The 22,061-nt window shown below is 47.5% G+C and overlaps 1 protein-coding gene across 1 annotated transcript in view; it reads left to right on the top strand.

Moving 5' to 3' along the window:
• cfap58 (cilia and flagella associated protein 58) overlaps positions 1–15,706 on the top strand; it is a 249,312-nt gene extending 233,606 nt beyond the window's left edge. The window contains exon 18 of the mRNA XM_070874957.1: positions 15,394–15,706. Within this exon, the coding sequence (XP_070731058.1) occupies positions 15,394–15,514 (121 nt within the window). The 3' untranslated portion in view covers positions 15,515–15,706. The remainder of the gene's footprint in view (positions 1–15,393) is intronic.
• Positions 15,707–22,061: the final 6,355 nt, after the last annotated feature.

The raw sequence follows: 22,061 nt of genomic DNA on the forward strand, positions 1-22,061 counted from the left end.
GACCATGGTCTCTGAAATTACTGTTTCATTCTCCATCCTAATGCAGAATTCCACCATATTATGGTCACTCTTCCCCAAGGGGCCTCGCACAATGAGATTGCTAATTAATCCTCTCTCATTACACAACACCCAGTCTAAGATGGCCTCCCCGCTAGTTGGTTCCTCAACATATTGGTCTAGAAAACCATCCCTTATGCACTCCAGGAAATCCTCCTCCACCGTATTGCTTCCAGTTTGGCTAGCCCAATTTATGTGCATATTAAAGTCACCCATTATAACTGCTACACCTTTATTGCATGCACCCCTAATTTCCTGTTTGATGCCCTCCCCAACATCCCTATTACTGTTTGGAGGTCTGTACACAACTCCTACTAACGTTTTTTGCCCTTTGGTGTTCTGCAGCTCTACCCATATAGATTCCACATCATCCAAGCTAATGTCTTTCCTAACTATTGCATTAATCTCCTCTTTAACCAGCAATGCTACCCCACCTCCTTTTCCTTTTATTCTATCCTTCCTGAATGTTGAATACCCCTGAATGTTGAGTTCCCAGCCCTGATCATCCTGGAGCCACGTCTCTGTAATCCCAATCACATCATATTTGTTAACATCTATTTGCACAATTAATTCATCCACCTTATTGCGGATACTCCTTGCATTAAGACACAAAGCCTTCAGGCTTGTTTTATTAACACCCTTTGTCCTTTTAGAAGTTTGCTGTACAGTGGCCCTTTTTGTTCTTTGCCTTGGGTTTCTCTGCCCTCCACTTTTCCTCATCTCCTTTCTGTCTTTTGCTTTTGTCTCCTTTTTGTTTCCCTCTGTCTCCCTGCATTGGTTCCCATCCCCCTGCCATATTAGTTTAAATCCTCCCCAACAGCACTAGCAAACACTCCCCCTAGGACATTGGTTCCGGTCCTGCCCAGGTGCAGACCGTCCGGTTTGTACTGGTCCCACCTCCCCCAGAACCGGTCCCAATGCCCCAGGAATTTGAATCCCTCCCTGCTGCACCACTGCTCAATCCACGTATTCATCTGCGCTATCCTGCGATTCCTACTCTGACTATCACGTGGCACTGGTAGCAATCCCGAGATTACTACTTTTGAGGTCCTACTTTTTAATTTAGCTCCTAGCTCCTTAAATTCGTTTCGTAGGACCTCATCCCTTTTTTTACCTATGTCGTTGGTACCAATGTGCACCACGACAACTGGCTGTTCTCCCTCCCATTTCAGAATGTCCTGCACCCGCTCCGAGACATCCTTGACCCTTGCACCAGGGAGGCAACATACCATCCTGGAGTCTCGGTTGCGGCCGCAGAAACGCCTATCTATTCCCCTCACAATTGAATCCCCTATCACTATCGCTCTCCCACTCTTTTTCTTGCCCTCCTGTGCAGCAGAGCCAGCCACGGCACAGTTATGTCCACAAAGGCATAATCAGTGATCTAATTGCATGATTGTGTTGTCAATATATATCACTGGTGTAAGAAATTAATTTTAGCGTAAGTTGTAACTTTATGGGCCATAATTTGCGGCCCCTACGGGTGCGTACGAGGTGCTTATGTGCCCGTAAGAGCTGTGCAAGTTCCGAATTTCCACGCACGAAACGCATGCACAAGAACTCGCAACTTGCGATCTGTCTTGGGGGCTATTTGCCCAATTTCTGCCCAGCGAATGCCCGGGAAATTTTTATGCCTGGTAAAAGCAGGTGTAAGGCCTGCTTTTACTGGTGTAAAAGTTTAAAAAAACATAAAAATAAGACTTTATCATTCATTTATACATTAAAAACCCCTGTGCAATAAGGTAAGTTTCTTTTTAGTTCCATTAAAACATGTATTTATTTTTCAACAAATTAAATTATTGTTTTAAATATTTAATTAAATGCCACTTTCATTAATTTTAAATATTTAATGTTTTTTTAAATTTATTTGATGTGTAGATGTATTTTGTGGGGTATTCTCAGTCATGCTTATGGGATTTCCGTACATACTCATTAGCATGAATGGGGCTCCCACTTCTTTCAATGGCTGGGCCGGCCTATGTGATCCCAGGGACGTTTGCGAACATCTTGCGCCCCCGGGATATGTGGGCCTCTTACTGTGGGTACCCAGAGAGGCCCCGGACCGTGAGTCTCCATACCTCCCGGACCAGCAGGTATGCCGGCATTTTATTTGCGGGCGGAAGGCATTTCTCCACTGGAAGCCTCCAACCACAAATTCAGGGTCATTTACTTTTCTCTTGGTGGATTTCATCATCATAGGCAGTCCCTCGTATCGAGGATGACTTGCTTCTGAAGACCCCGAACTACCTCCTGAAGGGTGGAAGATGCCTACGCGTGGATTTTTTAACGTGGGGTGGTTGTTGCACACCAGCCACCACACGGGCTTGACAGAGCTAGGTCTTGGTCCAGAGGCAAGGATTAACCAAGACCACTGGAGACCAGCTCTGCGCACACATATAGCATAGTGGGCTGTCCCTGGGCCCTCGCCTCTCCTGGGCCCCGAACTCACGTCTCTCCTGGGCCCCGATCACTTCGCTCCACGATCATTTGCCATTCCTTCGCCCCAACCTCGGCGCTCCTGCTGTACCTGCCCACGCTCCAATCACCGACCTGCAGTCGCCCTCTTCGCTTTCGTCACCCTCCTGCACCAGCTAGCGCTGTACCTTGCAGTGGAATGCTCCTTTTATGGCCCCGGCCTGCCGCTGATGGTCTCTCGCAGGACGGGGCCGCCACGCAGCTCCAGGCCGCCGTTCACCGCTCTTTTTTACTTTGTGTTCATCAATGCTAATCTCGTCATGGAAATGGAACACCTTACCACTGTTTGCAGCGTTTGCAGAATACTACATTGTGCCTTCCTACATCAGGTACAGCCAAGTTCAATGCAGAGTTATTCTGTCTCTGCTCTGCCCTCAACAATGCGTATTAACCCCAGACTTGGAAAGAAACCTTTACTCCACCTTGTGGTCTTTTACACTTCCCACATCTGTGCGCTCTCTCAATGTGCCAAACTGTGGGGAATTCGTGTCGTAAAAAATGGGAATCAAGTTGCATTGCCTCAGCTTCTGTTTATGACAATAGATCAGCTATATGTCTGAGGGTTTCTTTTTTTAGAACCTTATCCGCAGGACTATGTTAGCCACTCCTTCCTCCCGACACCCCCCAGCCAGCCCTGACCTTTTACCACTTGTCTGACTGCAGGTCCCTGGTTGCGGACTCCTGCCTGCAACCTCCCGCTCCAACCCACCGGTCAGGTTGCGCATCCGGCCATATTTGGCCAGGAGTCCAATGAATAGTATGGTAATGAGGCCTGGTTTCTACATCCCCAGACTCCCCGGGTGTGCCCCGCTCCCCCCCTTGCTCTTTAAGGTATAAGCCATGGCTCAGTGGGTAGCTCCTGAGTCAGAAGGTTGTGGGTTCAAGTCCCACTCCAGAAACTTGAGCACAAAAATCTAGGTTGATACTCTTAAGGGAGTGTTGCACTGTCGGAGTTGTTATCTTTTGGATAAACCAAAGCCCCCCCCGTCTGCTCTCGCAGGTGAACGTAAAAGATCCCACAGCACTATTTCGAAGAAGAGTAGGGGAGTTATTTCCGGTGCTATAGCCAATATTTATTCCTCAATCAACATCACAAAACCAGATTATCTGCTCTTTACAACATTGCTGTTTGTGGGAGCTTGCTGTGCACAAATTGGCTGCCACGTTTCCCACATTACAAAAATGACTACACTTCAAAAAGTACTTCATTTGCTGTAAAGCGCTTTTGGACATCCGGTCGTTGTGAAAGGCACTGTAATAAATGCAAGTCTTTCTTTTTAAATCGGGACCATTGGTGACAAATGTTTCCCTTGAGTTCAGTGCAAGCTCTGAAACACAAGCATGGAACCTAGCAGCTGGTATATAGAAGAATGCTGGTTCATACCAATCTTAAAACCTGCACTGATTTCAAAAGCATGTGTTTTTTTTTCTCTTTGTCCTCCTTGCCTCCTTTATTTCAAACACTGGCGACAATTTGAAACAAAATCACATCGGTACAAGGAGCATTTGCAGCAGCCCATTTGTGAATCAGTAAACAGAGCATATAATAAGGAACAGTATTGTTTTTCTTGTATTAGTTTCCCATTTTCCTCCCTGCACTGCTGAAATTGCTCACTGACGCTTCAGAGCCGTAGGATTTCATGCCTAGTTTATGTTAGCTGATCCCTGCTGAGGCAGCAATAGGGATACTAAAATTGGCTTCAGCGCCCATGGCTTTAGGGAGGGAAAAATCAGACATGTTCCTGATCGCTATCCGATGATATCGACTTGAAAATATGTGTGTGTTGACATGAGGTGATGAGAGGACTGGGCCAGGCTGTGATAGCTTCCATGCTCAACTAGACGGCAGACAGACACCTAGGTCCCGATATTCCTCTCTCTAGCACCCGAGGAACGCATTTATTTAGCGCCTTTCACGACCACCAGATGTCCCAAAGCACTTTACAGCCAATGAAGTACTTTTGAAGTGTAGTTACTGTGGTAATGTAGGAAACGTAGCAGCCAACTTGCGCACAGCAAGCTCCCACAAACTGCAATGTGATAATGACCAGATAATTTGTTTTAGTGATGTTGATTGAGGAATAAATATTGACCACGGCACCGGGGATAAGTCCCCTGCTCTTCTTCGAAATAGTGCCATGGGGTCTTTTACGTCCACCTGAGAGGGCAGACTGGGCCTCGGTTTAATGGCATCTCCCAACAGTGCAGTGCTCCCTCTACTGCACTGGAGTGTCAGCCTAGATTTGTGTGCTCAAGTCTCTATGGAGAGGAAACGGGAATGGAGACATGTTAGTTCGTATCTCCGCTCCCCTTTACCACTACAGTGCCAGTGCATTTCGAGGGCCTTCCCAAACAGGTGGGTCTGGATCTGCACTTACACAAGGTACAGGACAAGGGCAGCCATGAAACCTAAGGGGGTGACCCAAGCCTTCCCACCTGTTTCCTCTGTGGGCAGCACAAGGGCACCCATTTTGAAGGGCACCTGCAGAGGCTGGGAGGAGAAACAGGCAGCAAGGTGAGGGGGGCCTGAGAAGGTACGTGGACCCTTCCATCTCGCCCCCTCCCCTATGATCTTCAGGCCTGGAGGGCGGCAGCTATTCACGTAGCCGCAGAGCTGCAGTAATCCTGTGCTCTCGCCCTATTTCCATGTACAAGACCCTACCTGGGAGAGCGGGGAGGGAGGGGGAGATGGTGCGTCTGCAACCAGTTCATGCAAATGACCCAGCCCACTAAAGCTGGGCGCACTGATGGGCACAGCACACTTTGGGCATTGCTACACCAAAAAGCATACGGGCAACGAGCGAGATGAATATCAGTGCCATACTTCCAGAATCACACCTGCGCAATGGCCACCTGGATGAGAGTCGCAAGGGTGTGGCTGGAGCAGGCACGTGCACGCAAAATGGGCGCGGCCAGGCGCTCCATCACCAATATCTTACAACTGAATCAAAGTAATGCACGCAGCACTAAGGCATTTGCTCCTGGTACAGCAAAACTTATTAAACACATAAGAACTATGCAAAGCAATTTGATACTTTCCAGGTATCAGAGCCAATGTGTTGGATCATTTCACGTACATAATTTTTATGCAATAAAGCATGATCTTTGTATAAATGTCACAGAAGTTCCACTGAGTTCAGCAGCAAAGCAATTACTTAATAAATACACTTGGTTCCACTTATGAACACATCAGATTCTTGTTTTTAAAATCTGATTAGCTGTAATTTTCATTTAATTTTCAGCCAAACATGCTGGGCTAAAGCATCACCCAGCAGGCCACAGCACAGTACACTTTGTAAGATTACACAGCAATAAAGAGGTATATGAATGCAAGCACATAGGTGCCTGTGACAGTTAACTCAGGAATACCTCACCAGAAGACGCACAGGGACTGCCAACGTGTACTGCTCAAGTAAGCTTAGATCAGATGAATTAAATATTTTGCTGCCGTTAAAAGCAAACAAAATTGTTCATTCGAAAATTCTTACTAATGTCTTTGATTTCCTGCTAAATGAGTCAAGGGATAATTCATTGGGCTATATTAGCACGTTAGTTTAATTGGGCCAAGGACAATCGGATCTGAATAGCTGCTGAAATCATCTTTTGGTAAATAAACAACGTTTAAGCAGTAACATAAAAAGATGTTTCAATTTAGGAATACTTCAGAATATTGCGATATGTGTGTGCACTAGCTCCATGCAGCAGAGCAGGTTTCCAGTCATCCTGGTTAATCCTTGCCACTGGATAAAGGCCTAGCTCTGTCGAGCCTGTGCGGTAGCTGATGTGCAACAGTCACCACACGTAAAAAAATCCACGCACAGGCATCTTCCACCCCCTCAATTGGAGTTCAGGACTTGAATATCGGGTCCTTCATTGAAACATTTGCGAACTCGTGTGGGAGCAAGTCATCCTCTTTCAAGGGACCGTCTATGATGACTTCAGAAATGACGTGGTAGCCCTAACTTGGAAATGGTTAAGTGCTGCACATTGTCCTAGCTATAAATCCATCACGGCAATATTAATGCAACACCGTGGGGAAAAAAAAAAAAGTACCAAGTAAAGAACACATTGAATACATTGCTAGTTTGCATTTTTATTGTTTTTACGCCTCTCAGCCATACCATGTGAGCCTCGGACTATACAATGGGTGGGTACTTTGACGTGCTCTCAATTGACTGCTAACCCTTCTCTATGACTCACAGCTAGAAGGTGCATGAGTGTGGAGGGCTGATTCTGCACCTGATATGCCCTGCCTGCCTTTGAGCATGTGCCTGACCTTTTGGCGGCCAGCTTCTCACAATAGCCTGGCTGAGATCAGTAGCTGAGAGGGACCCAGGTGTTGCGAGATACTGTGTTGTCTATTTTAGTTATTTTGTAACTGCAGGGGTACTTGTGTGCATCTTTTTTTTTACGAAACCTAGACCTTCTGAATTAGCTAGCCTTTCCGAGATAACCCGACTGTAATGGATAGTCTATCGAACCGTAACTTTTCATGTTGTGGGATCGTACAGTAGTTAGACATCAGGTTTACAGCACGAGACTGAATCCCCCCCCCAGCCCCCAAGGTCTTGGTAGGAAACAATGTGCTAGAAGCATATAGAATGAAAAGGGCCTTGTAGGGTTGAGTAGATGACTCCAGCAAATGCCACTTTAGATTAGATTTTGAGTGGATGGAGCTCTCTTGATGACTAATAGATAGAGGCATTGCCAAGTGGAGCAATTAGCCATCAGGATAAAAAGGACGGCTAGGTTTAATTACTGTTCTCTTCCGAGGAGGTCACTCATCTCAGTTGCGGGGGCCGCAGTTAGAGCATATAAATTAGCTTAGGAAAATATCCCGCTGAAAAATGCGGTCATCAGAATCGTGCTTGGTTGTTATGCCCTCCATGGTCAGATAGGCTGATGCCTCTCACTGCCGGGGCACACACCCAAGAGAATGACCACTTGGACAAGATAATGGAGGACGGCCGGCACCCATGGCACCGCACTTTAACAAGAGTGAGCAGCTTCAGAATTGAAGGGGAGGGAGTCAGGAAAGGGTCAGTTTTAAGTAGGCGATACAGGAGGGCAGTGAAGGTACCAATGGCAAACAGTGAGTGGCACTGGACTGAATGCAGAATAAGTGCGAGTCGTAGTAGGATGGGAGACTCCACCTGTTGAGATGAGAAGGTGCAAGGGTTACTGTGAAAGAACTTTATACAGCGAGTGCATTACATGTAATTAGAATAGTCACTATAATTTCTGTTTTGTTTCTACCGTGCAAAATTTAGACATTTATTTAAACATATTCTTATTTATTTATTGTCAGAAATTTAACTCCCGTCTTATTTGCCTTTTGTGCTTTTGGCCATTGAGATTCTTTGGGAATTCTATAAATCTCTTGCTGTAATCACAAGGGAAATGGTGTAAAACACCCTGGGGCCAAAATTGCCCTCCACCCGAAACAGGTCGCACCTACCGCTTTTGAAGTGTTCCATCCGCCCCAATGCATGGAGCGGACAATTCGGAGAAATTCAGGTACTTGTGGTTCTTTTGGAGCGGGGCGCAAGTGCGATCGGACCAGGGTAGCCGCCACTAAAGGGGCGGCTTGGAGTGACTGATGTTCCAAGTCATCAGAGGGGGCGCCAGGCTGCCTGTTGGTGGCCCGGCCGAACCTGCAGGCATAATTATCGGCCCGACCAGGCAGTTGGCCGACAATAAAATGGAGACGCCGGCAGCGCCACCTCCCCTTTAAGGGCGGCCGCGCCACCAGCCACAGAGAGTGTACCGACACAAAAAGCTGTCAGTGGCACTGACCAGTGCTAGTGTCGTTCCCACGGGGCAATTTTCAAAAGGGGCAATTTCCCGCGGGGCAAATTTGGAAAGGGGTCACCGCCGGTCAGTAAGGGGTCGGCACATGCATGACGTGCTGGGAAAACAGGCGGAGCGGACCCCTACACCGCTCCAAGCCTCAAGGAGGGCAATATCCAAAATGGCGACCTCTCCGCGGCGACTCGGTGGCCATTCCTCACCGACCCATGGCCGTCGCTTTCAGGTGGCCATGGGTCTTATAGAAAGGGGCAATTTCGGCCCCCTTTCTCTGGGGCTTCTGCCAGTGTAGTGCCAGGAGACCAGTAGGGGCCCTATGGAATTTCAGGGTTTTTTGTGCTTTATTTGGAAGGATGGTGCACTCAGGTGCAGGTCCATTGCAAACAATGGGGCCCCACTCTGTGGGCTGTAGCTGTCTGTTTGTTCACACTCGCATTCCACCCAAGTGTACAAGACGACCATTAGCTTCTCCAAACTTCAGCCCAACCATACGATTCACTCATATGTCTAGCCAGGCTCGATTGGCAGCTGAGGCTCCCATTTGAAACCAGACCCTCTAAACTGAGAGTTAATCCATTTCCCACTAGAGGGAATTGATGGACTTTTTGAGTCTAATGACTCCAGTCCTGTTTCTAAAAATTCTTTGGGGTAGAAATTGGATGACCGAAGACACGGCACAGATGGTATTTGAACAATATATGGCCGAGACTTTCTGTCCCAGCGGTTTTCTGGTGCATCTGCATGGACAGGGGCTGGAAATATGATTGCGGATACAATTCACAGCGTAAAAAACTCGCTGCATAAAAATGTTTTTCCTCATGTCACCTTTGGCACTTTTGCTCTGGTCCTTGGCCCTTCCTCCAATGGGAGCAGTTTCTCTCGATCTACTCTGTCTAGACCAGTCATGATTTTGAACGCCTCTATCAAATTTCCTCTCAACCTTAGATGTTAAACTGAGACCCCCTCTGCCCTCTCAGGCAGACGTATTTCGAAGAAGAGCAGGGGAGTTATCCGCGGTGCCCTGGCCAATATTTATCTCTCAATCAACATAACAAAAAAACAGATTATCTGGTCATTATCACATTGCTGTTTGTGGGAGCTTACTTCTGTGCAAGTTGGTTGCCATTTTTCCCACATTACAACAGTGACAACACTCCAAAAGTACTCCATTGGCTGTAAAACGATTTGAGACGTCCGGTGGTGAAAGCCGCTATTTAAATGTAACTCTTGCTTTGTATCTAAGGAGGATTGGAAGATTATGGCCAGTACCTCTGCGATTTCCACCTTAACTTCCCTCAGTGTCTTACAATGCATCTCATCCGGTCCTGGTGATTTATCCACCTTAAGTGCAGCCAGCCTTTGTGTTTGAGATTATGAACAATTGACCACCTTCAAGACCTTGGAGGTGGTGGGAGTTCAGCGAGCCCCAGCTCTCAGGGGTGGGAGGTCAGGGACCCCCAGCTCTCAGGGGTGAGAGGTCAGAGACCCCCAGCTCTCAGGGGTGGGAGGTCAGGGACCCCCAGCTCTCAGGGGTGAGAGGTCAGAGACCCCCAGCTCTCAGGGGTGTGGGTCAGAGACCCCAGCTGTAGGGGGTGGGTGATCAGAGACCCCAGCTGTAGGGGGCGGGAGGTAAGAGACCCCCAGCTCTCAGGGGTGGGAGGTCAGGGACCCCCAGCTCTCAGGGGTGAGAGGTCAGAGACCCCCAGCTCTCAGGGGTGGGAGGTCAGAGACCCCAGCTGTAGGGGGTGGGTGATCAGATACCCCAGCTGTAGGGGGTGGGAGGTCAGAGACCCCCAACTCTCAGGGGTGGGAGGTCAGAGACCCCCAACTCTCAGGGGTGGGAGGTCAGAGACTCCCAGCTCTCAGGGGTGGGAGGTCAGAGACCCCAGCTCTCAGGGGTGGGATGTCAGTGACTCCCAGCTCTCAGGGGTGGGAGGTCAGAGACCCCCAGCTCCCAGGGGTGGGAGGTCAGAGACCTCAGCTATCGGGGGGGGGGGGGTGAATCAGAGAGCCCCAGCTCTCAGGGGTGGGAGGTCAGAGACTCCCAGCTCCCAGGGGTGGGAGGTCAGAGACCTCAGCTATCGGGGGGGGGGGGTGAATCAGAGAGCCCCAGCTCTCAGGGGTGGGAGGTCAGAGACCCCCAGCTCTCAGGGGTGGGAAGTCAGAGACCCCCAGCTCTCAGGGGTGGGAGGTCAGAGACCCCCAGCTCCCAGGGGTGGGAGGTCAGAGACCTCAGCTATCGGGGGGGGGGTGAATCAGAGAGCCCCAGCTCTCAGGGGTGGGAGGTCAGAGACCCCCAGCTCTCAGGGGTGGGAGGTCAGAGAGCCCCAGCTCTCAGGAGTGGGAGGTCAGAGAGCCCCAGCTCTCGGGGGTGGGAGGTCAGAGACCCCCAGCTCTTAGGGGTGGGAGGTCAGAGACCCCGGCACAGACCTCAGCTATCGGGGGGGGGGGGGGGATCAGAGAGCCCCAGCTCTCGGGGAAGGGGGAGAGTTCAGAGACACCCAGCTCTCGGGGGTGGGAGGTCAGAGAGCCCCAGCTCTCGGGGGTGGGAGGAGGGGGAGGTCAGAGAGCCCCAGCTCTCGGGGGTGGGGGGAGGGGGAGGTCAGAGAGCCCCAGCTCTCAAGGGGGGGGGGGCGGGGGGTCAGAGAGCCCAAGCTCTCGGGGGTGGGGGGGGGGGGAGGTCAGAGAGCCCCAGCTCTCGGGGGTAGGAGGTCAGAGAGCCCCCCTCTCGGTGGGGGAGGGGGGGATGGGAGGTCAGGGAGCCGCAGCTCTCGGGGGTGGGAGGAAACCACTCATGGGACAATTCAGGACATCTCCAGATGCCCAGTCGGTCCCTGCCAGTCAGCAGAAACATTCTTTTGCAGGCTCGCATGGAGCAAAGTCACTCAACCAATGTTCCCTTTAATCTGCGCAGCTGTCAGGAGCTCCCACACAGACCGCTTGCCGGCTTTACAATAGGAAAACCTGCACCTGCATGGGAATTTGAATGGGCCACGCAGCGCGTTAAAGGGACCACGCACCCAAAAAAATAAAGGGAATATTGCACTCAACTACAGGGGGACGCAGCCTTTATAAGGTCAATGCAAAAACATTTTCAAACTGTGGGCAAGTGTCACATGATCTCGTACCACATGATCTAGTGTCACATGATCTCGTGCCACATAATCTCGTGTTACATGATCTTGTGCCACATGATCTAGTATCACATGATCTAGCGTCACATGATCAAGCCTCCAAGAATATGTCCACCCAGAGTTGACGACCCTGGGCTCCAGTGCATTTTTACACAGTGTATTCCTTATTTTTTTTATTTGTACATGTTACAGAAACGATACAGCAACCTTCAAAAGGTTAAACTATTAAGTAAACTGAAAATTCTAAAACACCAGATTTATTGAAATAGTTCCGAAGTGCTGAAATGTACTGTAATATATACAGTGTGATGAATAAGCCTGAATTTCCATTTGAAGATAAAATCTAATACCTTGTACCACTCAACTGATCAATATCTTGCACTTGCTTAAACTATAGTGCAATTTAAAAAAGATCAATAAGAAGTGACTATTGTTTAATTTGTTTGCAGGAAAAAACATGACAGTTAGTGAATTCACACATCTCAGTCCTGTAAAGATGAACCACCGCCTTGTGTTTTATTGCATTGTAATTCATTTAATGCCATCCAGAATGAATATACTGGAACAAGTTTTTTTTTAAATCAAAATTTTCATTTCAATCAGCTCCAAGGTTTTGCTATTTTTAACACACGGAAGCAGGGTAAAAGTTGCAAACTCTGACTTGATGATGTTGGGTTAAAATAACGGGGAACTTTCCAACGGTTTGCATAGTCGCGCGTGGCGTGTTCGTGCGTGCTCACACCTGGCGCAGGAAGTGATGGGGAAAGGTAATCTAGCAAGGAAGCCTTGTGCTTAAATAAAAACAGTAAGTACTCGAAATACTCCCCAGGTCAGGCAGCATCAGTGGAGACAGGCACAGAGTTATCATTTCAGGTCGATGACCTTTCATCAGAACTGGGAAAAGTTAGAGATGTTACAGGTTTTAAGCAAATGCAGAGGCAAGGAAAAGGGGGGAGGGGAGGAAAGAACAAAAGAGAAGGTCTGTGATAGGGTGGAAGGCAGGACAGATTAAATGACTAGAGGGATGGTACAAGGCAAAATGGGGTGGTAATGGGACAAGTTAAGAAACAAAAGATGGGTGTAGAGAAGTTGTAAATGGCCACAGCAGGACTATTACCATCATCTGCTGTCCGTAAAAATGGGAGCAGTGGTTATAAACTGAAATTGTTGAACTCGCTGTTAGAAGGTTCAAAATTGTCCAAATAGAAAGATGAGGTGCTGTTCCTCGAGCTTCTCTTTGTGCTTCTTTCGACCAGTGGGAAGCAAGTCATCCTCGATTCGAGGGACTGCCTATGATGATGATGACGCAGGAGGTCAGAGTGGGAGTGGGGCGAAGAATTATATCTATAATCTCCTTCAGCCCCACAACCCTCTGAGATGTCTGCACTCCTCTAATTCTGGCCTCTTGAGCATTTCCGATTTTAATTGCTCCATCTTTGGTGTCCATGCCTTCAGCTGTCTGGACCCCAAGCTCTGGAATTCCCTGCCCAAACCTCTTTGCTTCTCTACCTCTCTTTCCTCCTTTGAGACGCTACTTAAAACCTACCTCTTTTGACAAAGCTTTTGGTCATCTCACCTAAAATCTCTTTTTGTGGCTCAGTGTCAAAATTTGTTTGGTAACGCTCCTGTGAAGTGCCTTGGGATGTTTTACTACACTAAAGGCGCTATATAAATACTAGGTTGCTGTTGTTAATTGCACAAGAGCACTGTGATGCCCTCTGTGGCTGGGCAGCCCTGGCTTGGCAGAAGGCTTGAATTACTGGCCTGTGGGCCTCAATAATGATATGCAAATTAGGTTAATGAGGGTAGGGCTTTCCTACCCTGCATTTTGTCTGCTTTGCACCAGAAATACATCGTGACTGACGGCTTCTCTAAATGGGGACATTTTTCAACCCACTTTCCAGTGTTTGGGAACAAATTCTTAAAGGCATGTTTCCCTGTGAGCTAGTATTATTTTGGGTTGTTTTTGTTGCAATTAATTTAGTGATTTAAAAAATAAATTCATTTTGCATTTAACTTTCTTTTTTCACCTCTTGCAACAACTTGTATGTATATAGCGCTTTTAGCGTAGTATTATGAAATTAAATATTTGACACCGATCCGCATAAGTAGAAACTAGCGCAGGTGACCAAAAGCTTGGTCAAAGAGGTAGGTTTTAAGGAGCATCTTGAAGGAGGAAAGAGAGGTCAAGAGGCAGAGAGGTTTAGGCAGGGAGTGCCAGAGCTTAGGGCCTAGACAGCTGAAGGCACAAAAAGCAATGGTTACCATTAAAAGGAGCTTAAAAGTCAAAATTTGGGGTACAATGGACATTCCTCTAGGGATTCCTTTTTCCCTCAAGGAACTAAAGGATAAGGAAGAGCACCAAAGGAATCCCAAAGAGGCAATTGCTTCTGCATCTGACCCTGTCTGTCCTGAATCACTCTCATCCCAAGGAAGGCAAGTGCTCAGAGAGCCTGCTCGACTTACTTGGGCACGGGTGAGGAGTTCTGCCTCTACCTCCGATGCACAGACCTTGCAAACTCTTGCATTGTCTGCTTCATGATTGCTTGTGATATTCTCATGCATTTGTGAGCAAATCACCACTGCGTTCCATTGTAAAATCAACCCTAATGTGACTTGTATCTCTCATATATCTATAGAATTTACAGCACAGAAACAGGCCATTCGGCCTAACTGATGTATGCCAGTGTTTGTCCTCCACATGAGCCTCCTCCTATTCTACTTCATCTCATTCTATTGGCGTGTCTTTCTATTCCTTTCTCCCTCATGTGTTTATCTAGCTTCCCCCTGAAAGGCATCTATGCTAAACGCCTCAACCGCTCCAAGGTGGAGACAAGTTCCACATTCTCACCCCTCTCTTAAAGAGATACAAACATTCGGAATTTTAATAGCACTATTTTGGGGGAAATGTTATCTCATACAAATGAAGAAGTTTTCATTTCAAGTCCCCAGTGCCAGCATCAGCAACAGGGTTTGCACATATTTATAACAAACGATTATTGATTGGGGGAGGGGGTGGAATTTCAGGATCAACGTTCCCTGTAATGTTTTGTGGAGCGAGGGTTCTTTAACTGGCTGCACAGCCAGTTCAATTTTATGCGCACGCGCGGTTATTTACATTGAAAGGCCCATGAGCGCCCTGCGCGGGACCTCCAGACTGCTTCGCGGCCATGCGGCTGTGCATCTTAACGGGAACGTTGTTCAGGTTATAAGAACATAAGAAATAGGAGCAGGAGTGGGCCATTTGGCCCCTCGAGCCTGCTCCGCCATTCAATAAGATCATGGCTGATCTGATCTTGGCCTCAACTCCGCTTCCCTGCCCGCCCCCCATAATCCTTAACTCCCTTATCATTCAAAAATCTGTCTATCTCCACCTTAAATATATTCAATGACCCAGCCTCCACGACCTCATTTCCATTTTAAATGGGCAACCCCTTATTCTGAAACTATGCCCCCTAGTTCTAGATTCCCCCATGAGGGGAAACATCCTCACTGCATCTACCCTGTTGAGCTCCCTCAGAATCTTATGTGTTTCAATAAGATCACCTCTCATTCTTCTAAACTCCAATGAGTATAGGTTCGACCAGCTCAACCTTTCTTCATAAGACAACCCCTTCATCCCAGGAATCAACCTCGTGAACATTCTCAACTGCCTCCAATGCAAGTATACCCCTCCTTAAATAAGGAGACCAAAACTGTACGCAGTACTCCAGTTGCGGTCTCACCAACTTCCCTGCTTTTATACTCCATCCCCCTTGCAATGTGTCTGAAGGAAGCAGATTAGCCTACTGTTAGCTTGCACAGGTAAATGCTGACACATGGAACTACAAAATCCACAAGGTACAAGATACCATATCTGTAAAAAAACTGTTTTAATGTATTTTTGAAATAAATCTGATTTCTTCTGTATTCCCTTCAGTGAGAAACAGAAAGCCATGGAGCAGGAGGGACAGCCTTTAATCCATCCGCAGAGAACAAGCTACCCTCAGTTCACAGGCGGAGGTTTCAATCTGAGAAGCCAAACGAAGATCTCAGCTTAAACATCCACTGTGTTCCACTCTCCGTCTGCCACTGATCCTTTTAAATCAAAGATTTTTTTTGGCTTATTATTTTAGAAAGCATTCAACACAGCCGAGAAATAACAGGGTGTGACAATATAATTTTCGTGTAGTTTAATTTTATTTTGGCATTTCGAATGCCCCAGTTCAGCAGAGATAATGAACTTTCTTGAAATGTCTTTTATGGAACATTGATTTTTTTTTTTCTGTCTTGATTTCATTATGTTGAATACAAAAATATCTGTGTTGCACTTTAATGTATTTTCATGTCAGATACACACAGATATGTAATCAAATAAAAACTGTCTGTGCAATCAAAATGTTTTGCCACTAGACTTGCTAAGCGAATCACCCGAAGTGACAGTGCTACACAACACGTGGGAGAGAAAGGACTGTAGATGAAAGAGCTTAAAGCACTAAAAAAGAGGCTAGTTTTCCGACTCGGGGAATGGCAGTAGTCTGCAGAGATTTCCTGAGCTGTCGTTTATCCTCAACAGCCTTTCATTCAAGCTGGGTTTTTGTCCATCCCCCCCCCCCGCCACCCCGTCTCCCAACATGATTCAATTTGCCCAACTAGTTTCAAAAGCTACATCTTGGCAACTAAAGCGAGGCAAGTAACATCATCTAATACGCCGGCTCGTATTGACTGTGAACAAGAAAAGGACACATCCAGGGAAGGAATCTCTCAGAGCACATCTAAAGCTGTTTGCTGAGTGAAACTTCTGCCCTTTCGTGCCGTAATCCGAGCAAAGTTAGCTTTGTGAAAAGAGAGAGGGCTTTCTTCTTTTTTGCCTCCCTTTCCTCTTCTCACTGTGCTGGCTTCTGGTTAGGCAACACCTCGATTTCAAAATTCTGATCCTTGTTTTCAAATCCCTCTCTTTCATCCTTCAGGATGCTCCTTAAAACCTACCTCTTTGACCAAACTTTCTGGTCACCTGCACTTATTTCTATTTATGCGGCTCGGTGTCAAATTTTTAATCTCATAATACTCCTGTGAAGCACCTTGGGATGTTTCGCTACGTTAAAGGCGCTATATAAATACAAGTTGTTGTTGCTGTTGGCAATGATGTCACAAGAGTGACGTCAGCAAGGTCCAGGTCTGTGATTGGAGCGTGGGCAGATACAGCAGGAGCGGCGAGAGACTGTGGAGGGATGTGATCGGGGCCTAGGGGAGGTGTGAGTTCGGGGCCAGGGGGCCAGCCCACACTGTGATATGTGTGCGCACTAGGTCCGTGCAGCAGAGCAAGTCTCCAATTGTCTTGGGTAATCCTTGCCACTGGACCAAGGCCTAGCTCTGTCAAGCCCATGTGGTGGCTGATGTGCAACGATCACCACACGTTAAAAAAATCCACGCACAGGCATCTTCCACCCTTGAGGATGTAGTTCAAGTTCTTCATTCGAAACACCTGTGAACTCAACCTTTTTTTTGACGTGGAAGCAAGTCATCCTCGTTTCGAGGGACTGCCTATGACGATGATGATGTCCACACAATTCCCCTCTGATATCGAGCCCAACACATCCAAGCCTGATCGATCCTTGCCCAATCATCTAACCTGCACTTTTCCTGTAGGGATCACTCGATAGTGATCAGGAAGAGGATGCCTGCTTGATATTGTTTCCCCCACTCCCCTGCTCCTGGCCACAACCCCGACACCATTTAGAACAGTACAGTTGCTGCCCCCAGCCAAGGTCAGCTGACTCACCCATAGACTGGGAACAGTTATACAAATCTGGATCTGGGAGTGTTTGATACCTGTAGCTGTGGTTATGCATCTGTGGTTCTTCATATGTTCTAATAAAATGTTAAATCTTCTGTGGGGAAAAAACTTTCCTCCAGCCTTCGACTATTTTAATTTAAAAAGAAACATTATGTGCTGCTGAATTTATCTGTGCTCAGGAGAGATGGAAATGATGTTTAAATAGCTTGCATGAAGCTGGCCTCGCACCTGAATAAATCAGTAACATTACTGCAAATGAAATCAAGTAGAAACTTCACACAAAATAAATAATTCCACTCAAAGCTGCACACCGGACTGTTTTAAAGGTACAAAGCTGTCTTGTTGAAACAAGATTCCTGTGTAATAGCCAAGATCCAGCTTAAATTCTGGCCCTTTTCTGGTAGACACACCCCGCCCCCACCAATGTTATGGCAGAAGCACAGCGGGTGGGGCCATGGATTTGCAGGACACTTGTTCTTATGTTTTTTTTGGGAGACGTTTGTGGATCTTCTTGTGATTGGCACGTGCCTATCTGACACTGAGGAACACTTTTGCTAACATTGAGACAATCTAGGTGTCGAAATTGGGTTGTGGATGCTGCCCGTTACCGCCGGCGACAGCCGGCAAAGGCCTACCGTCACCGTTAAGCGCCATCCATGCCCCAGCTGAAATTCAGTCGGCTCTTTGGCGGAGGCCCCAAGAGACAACGCTGCACCGGCTAACGCCACCCGCGTGGTGACATCATCCGGCGTACAACGCCTCTTTGACGCCTCTGTCGCGATATTTGCTTTGTCCGGCTGCCGTACCGACAGGGGGCTGCACAGTCTGAAAAAAGTGGTGGTTACAGAGCAGTGCTCGGGTGGAATCGCCCAGAAAGGAAAGTAAGTTTTTCTCTTTATTTATTTCTGCGTATTTTCATTAGTTTTATGAGTGGGGAAGTGTAGGTGATATTTTTCTTTTCTTCCCGTTTTTCCTAACATGGCAGCAGCCTCTCGATGCAAAATTGAGTAGACCTCCTAAGCTCCCGCCCGAGGATGAGTCTGTAAGACCACCTTTTAGCGCTGCTCTCTCATCTTTGGTCGTTAAAAAGTGAATTTGGCAGTTTGAGCCCGTCGGTAAATTCAGCACTCAGGCAGTGACACCGCCTCAAAAACGGCCATAACCAATTTCCACCCCCTAATCTTTCACTTGCATCATTCCTCACTGTTAATCTGAATCGGACCGTTGCCATTCTCTACGTATCAAATTACTTGTTTTTTTTCTTCCAGAATGTGAATACTCCACACCCACCTTCCCCAAGAAGCCATCCCAGCTCTTCCCTAAACCTGGCTCTGGTATCCCGGAAATCTAAAAATCTAAATTACCGCTGCCAAAGTTCTCTGAAATGCTCCCTTTGTACAGCTGAGAGGGAAATGTAAATTTTGAACAGAAACTGATAGGGAACTGAAAATATGTTTTATATATATATATATATATATATAAAACAAATTGCCACAGAAACAAGAAAGCGATTTATAGGATATGCGATGAGATGTGCCCGAAATGCCACAGGGAGCTGCAATCCATAACATTGGGCACAGGGGAGCACCTCGTCTGCGTTCCCCTCCTGGGAATTGCCTGAAGGCCTTTGCTGGCAAGGCAGGCAGCACCTCATTGCTCTCTTCGCTCGGGCGGGCTCCCTGTGGAGGTGCGACTAGGACCGGCAGCTCAGGCCAAGTATGTCGGCGAGGCCCGAGGACCAGTTTCCATCAATCCTTGGGCCACTGAGTGTGGCCGTTTATCGCGCAGCACCAAGTCTGGGCCCGAAATGTACCCCAACGTTTCTCAGCAGTGCTCAGACACAGGAGTCGAAATTCAGTCCCGCCATTTTTGAGGCGGTGACGTAGTCTGAGTGCTGACTTTAACGCCGGGCGGTAGGTGCCGCCTCAAACTGCCAAAATTCAGTTTTGCCGGCCAAAGATGAGAGAGCAGCGCTAAAAATGGCATTGCACATTCACCCTCAGGCGCCAACAGAGCAGTATCTCAACAGGCCGACCGAATTTCCAGCATACGAGTAAAAAAAAATGAAAAAAAGATTATGACACTTTCCCTCACCTATACCCACACTTCCCCACTGATCCCATTAATGCATAAATGCAAAAAAGATTAAATATAAAACACTTACCTATGATCCCTGGATGCTCCCGCCCCGGGACCCCTGATGTACCACCAGCTTTCCCAGGCTGTATGGATGCCTGCCAGTAATGCCACCGCACTCACCTAATTTGACAGTAAGGGGGCGTTGCACGTGCGATGACATCACCATGTGGGTGGCAGCTGAACGCACAGCAGTACGTCTTGGTGCGGTCCCCACTGCCCAACCAAATTTAGCGTGAGCCCAGGAACCCGGTCGCCGACGACGGTAATAGCCATCCCTCTCTGGTGGTAACGGACGGTGTAAGAAACCGAATTTCTACCCCTGCGTGTCTGTTTCCAATGGACAATAAAGAAGAGGGGCACATTAACAACGTAAAATTAAACGACTGGGTAGCCCATTCCTTTTAGTGGAGCCACCCTCCATCACTCAATCTTTCATCACTGGCCGACCTTTACCTGGGCCTCGAGTTGCCAAATTGTTTAAAGGGGGGTCTTCATGCCCAAAGCATTTAAGTGTGAAAAAAGTTGGCACTTGAAGGGTAGCCAACAGACCTTGAGGAGCTGCAGGTGGCAGATAACATGGCTCCCAGCCCGTGTTGACCTAGTGCCATGTGCATTGAGCATTGAGAAAGCCACAAAAAAAACCCTTTCAATGAGTTGCCCTTGAACCACGGTCATCTGCTGTGAGGCATAAGGAGCACGTTATCTTCCCCTATCCGAGCAGCAGAATGCAGTAAGTGAATGAATTCATGGACGAACAAACAACTCAAGCTGTTAAATGAAAAACCTGTGGCCCGGCAGTTTTGGTTGTCCTGTAATCTACCTTTGATGGCACTGTCCTCCCCACTGCTATCGTCTCCAGACTCACTCACTATCTCTCACTTGCATATCCAAATCCTGGCACTTATTCCTACCCTCACAAGTGATGTTGATGTGAGCCGGCAAGCCATCTGCAGAGGTGCCAGGCGAGAAGCCGATTCCTGAAAAATGCCGTCAACACATCTGGATTGTTTTTTTTTGAAGACACGTTTTAGGGATACATTTTCATAAAAGAACAGATAGGATTCTTCAAAGATAAGTGTACAAGCAACCTGTGTTCATATGAATTTGCTTTGTCCACTGTTTTAATGAAGTCACTATCATTTAAAATAAACAAGTTTAGGCCCCCGTTCGAGTGACAAAATGAATGTAAATTGTTATACGAGTGTGATAAGCCAATATTCAAAAAGCTTAATTTCTAAACACAGGTGGCTCAGTTGATCTGATTCAGAAGGTTGTGGGTTCAAGTCTCACTCCAGATAAAAATGTACCCTTTTGTGTTAGAGCCTCATTAAGACCCCCAAGATGCATGCAAACATATTTCAATGGAAACCTGACACAATTGTACAACTTCAGCTATGGGACTGCATTTTATCCGTACAAAGCCCATTTCAAAGCCATAAGAACATAAGAATTAAGAGCAGGAGTAGGCCATTCGGCCCCTCGAGCCTGCTCTGCCATTCAATAAGATCAGGCTGATCTTCTACCTCAACTCTATTTTCCCGCCCTATCCCCATATCCCTTGATTCGTAATATCCAAAAATCTATCGATCTCTTTCTTGAATATACTTAAAGACTGAACCTCCACAGCCCTCAGGGGTAGAGAATTCCAGAGATTCACCACCCTCTGAGTGAAGAAGTTTCTCGTCATCTCAGTCCAAAATGGCCAACCCCTTATTCTGAGACTGTGACCCCTGGTTCTAGACTCCCAAGCCAGGGGAAACATTCTCCCTGCATCTACCCTGTCAAGCCCTGGAAGAATTTTGTATATTTCAATGAGATCACCTCTCATTCTTCTAAACTCTCAAGAATATAGGCCTAGTCTACGCAATCTCTCCTCATAGGACAATCCACCCCATCCCAGGAACAAGTCTGGTGAACCATGCTCTAATAGGGTAACTGCAGTGGTAATAGGGTAACTGCGGTGGATGTTGTGTATGGAGAAAATCAGACTGAACACTGTAAAGTGTGACCTTAGTCTTTTATTGCAGGTCTCCAGAGTGCTTCTCCAACCTGTGAGGTCCAGGGGATGAGCCCTCTGGTGGCTGTACAGAGTAAATACAAGTTTACATATATAAAAACACTCCCCCCCCCCCCCCCCCCCCAAAGTCAATTGGGTCCTGCTTGGCTGCTGTGGATGATGGGTTCTGCTTCGTGGTCAACCTTGGTGCCGGTTGCCACTGGTGTGTATGTTGGGGGATCAAAAAAGGTAGGGTTCAAGGTGGGTTGCTCAGGATAGTCCGTGAATCTGAGTTTGATTTGGTCCAAGTGTTTCTGGTGAATGAGTCCATTTGAAAGTTTGACCCGAAACACCCTGCTCCCCTCTTTGGCCACGACAGTGCCGGGAAGCCACTTGGGACCTTGACCATAATTCAATAAAATACAGGATCATTGATTTTAATCTCGCGTGACACATTTACGCGATCATGGTATGTACTTTGTTGAAGCCGCCTCTACCTGTTCATGTAGATCAGGGTGAACTAACGAGAGCCTTGTCTTATGTGCTCTTTTCATGATCAGTTCAGCAGGTGGGAGCCCAGTGAGCGAGTGGGGTCTTGTGCGGTAGCTCAGCAGGACTCGGGATAAGCGAGTCTGCAGCAAGCCTTCAGTTACCCTCTTCAAGCCTTGCTTGATGG

Source organism: Pristiophorus japonicus, chromosome 3 (assembly GCF_044704955.1).
Source record: "Pristiophorus japonicus isolate sPriJap1 chromosome 3, sPriJap1.hap1, whole genome shotgun sequence".
Classification (NCBI taxonomy): Eukaryota; Metazoa; Chordata; class Chondrichthyes; family Pristiophoridae; genus Pristiophorus; species Pristiophorus japonicus.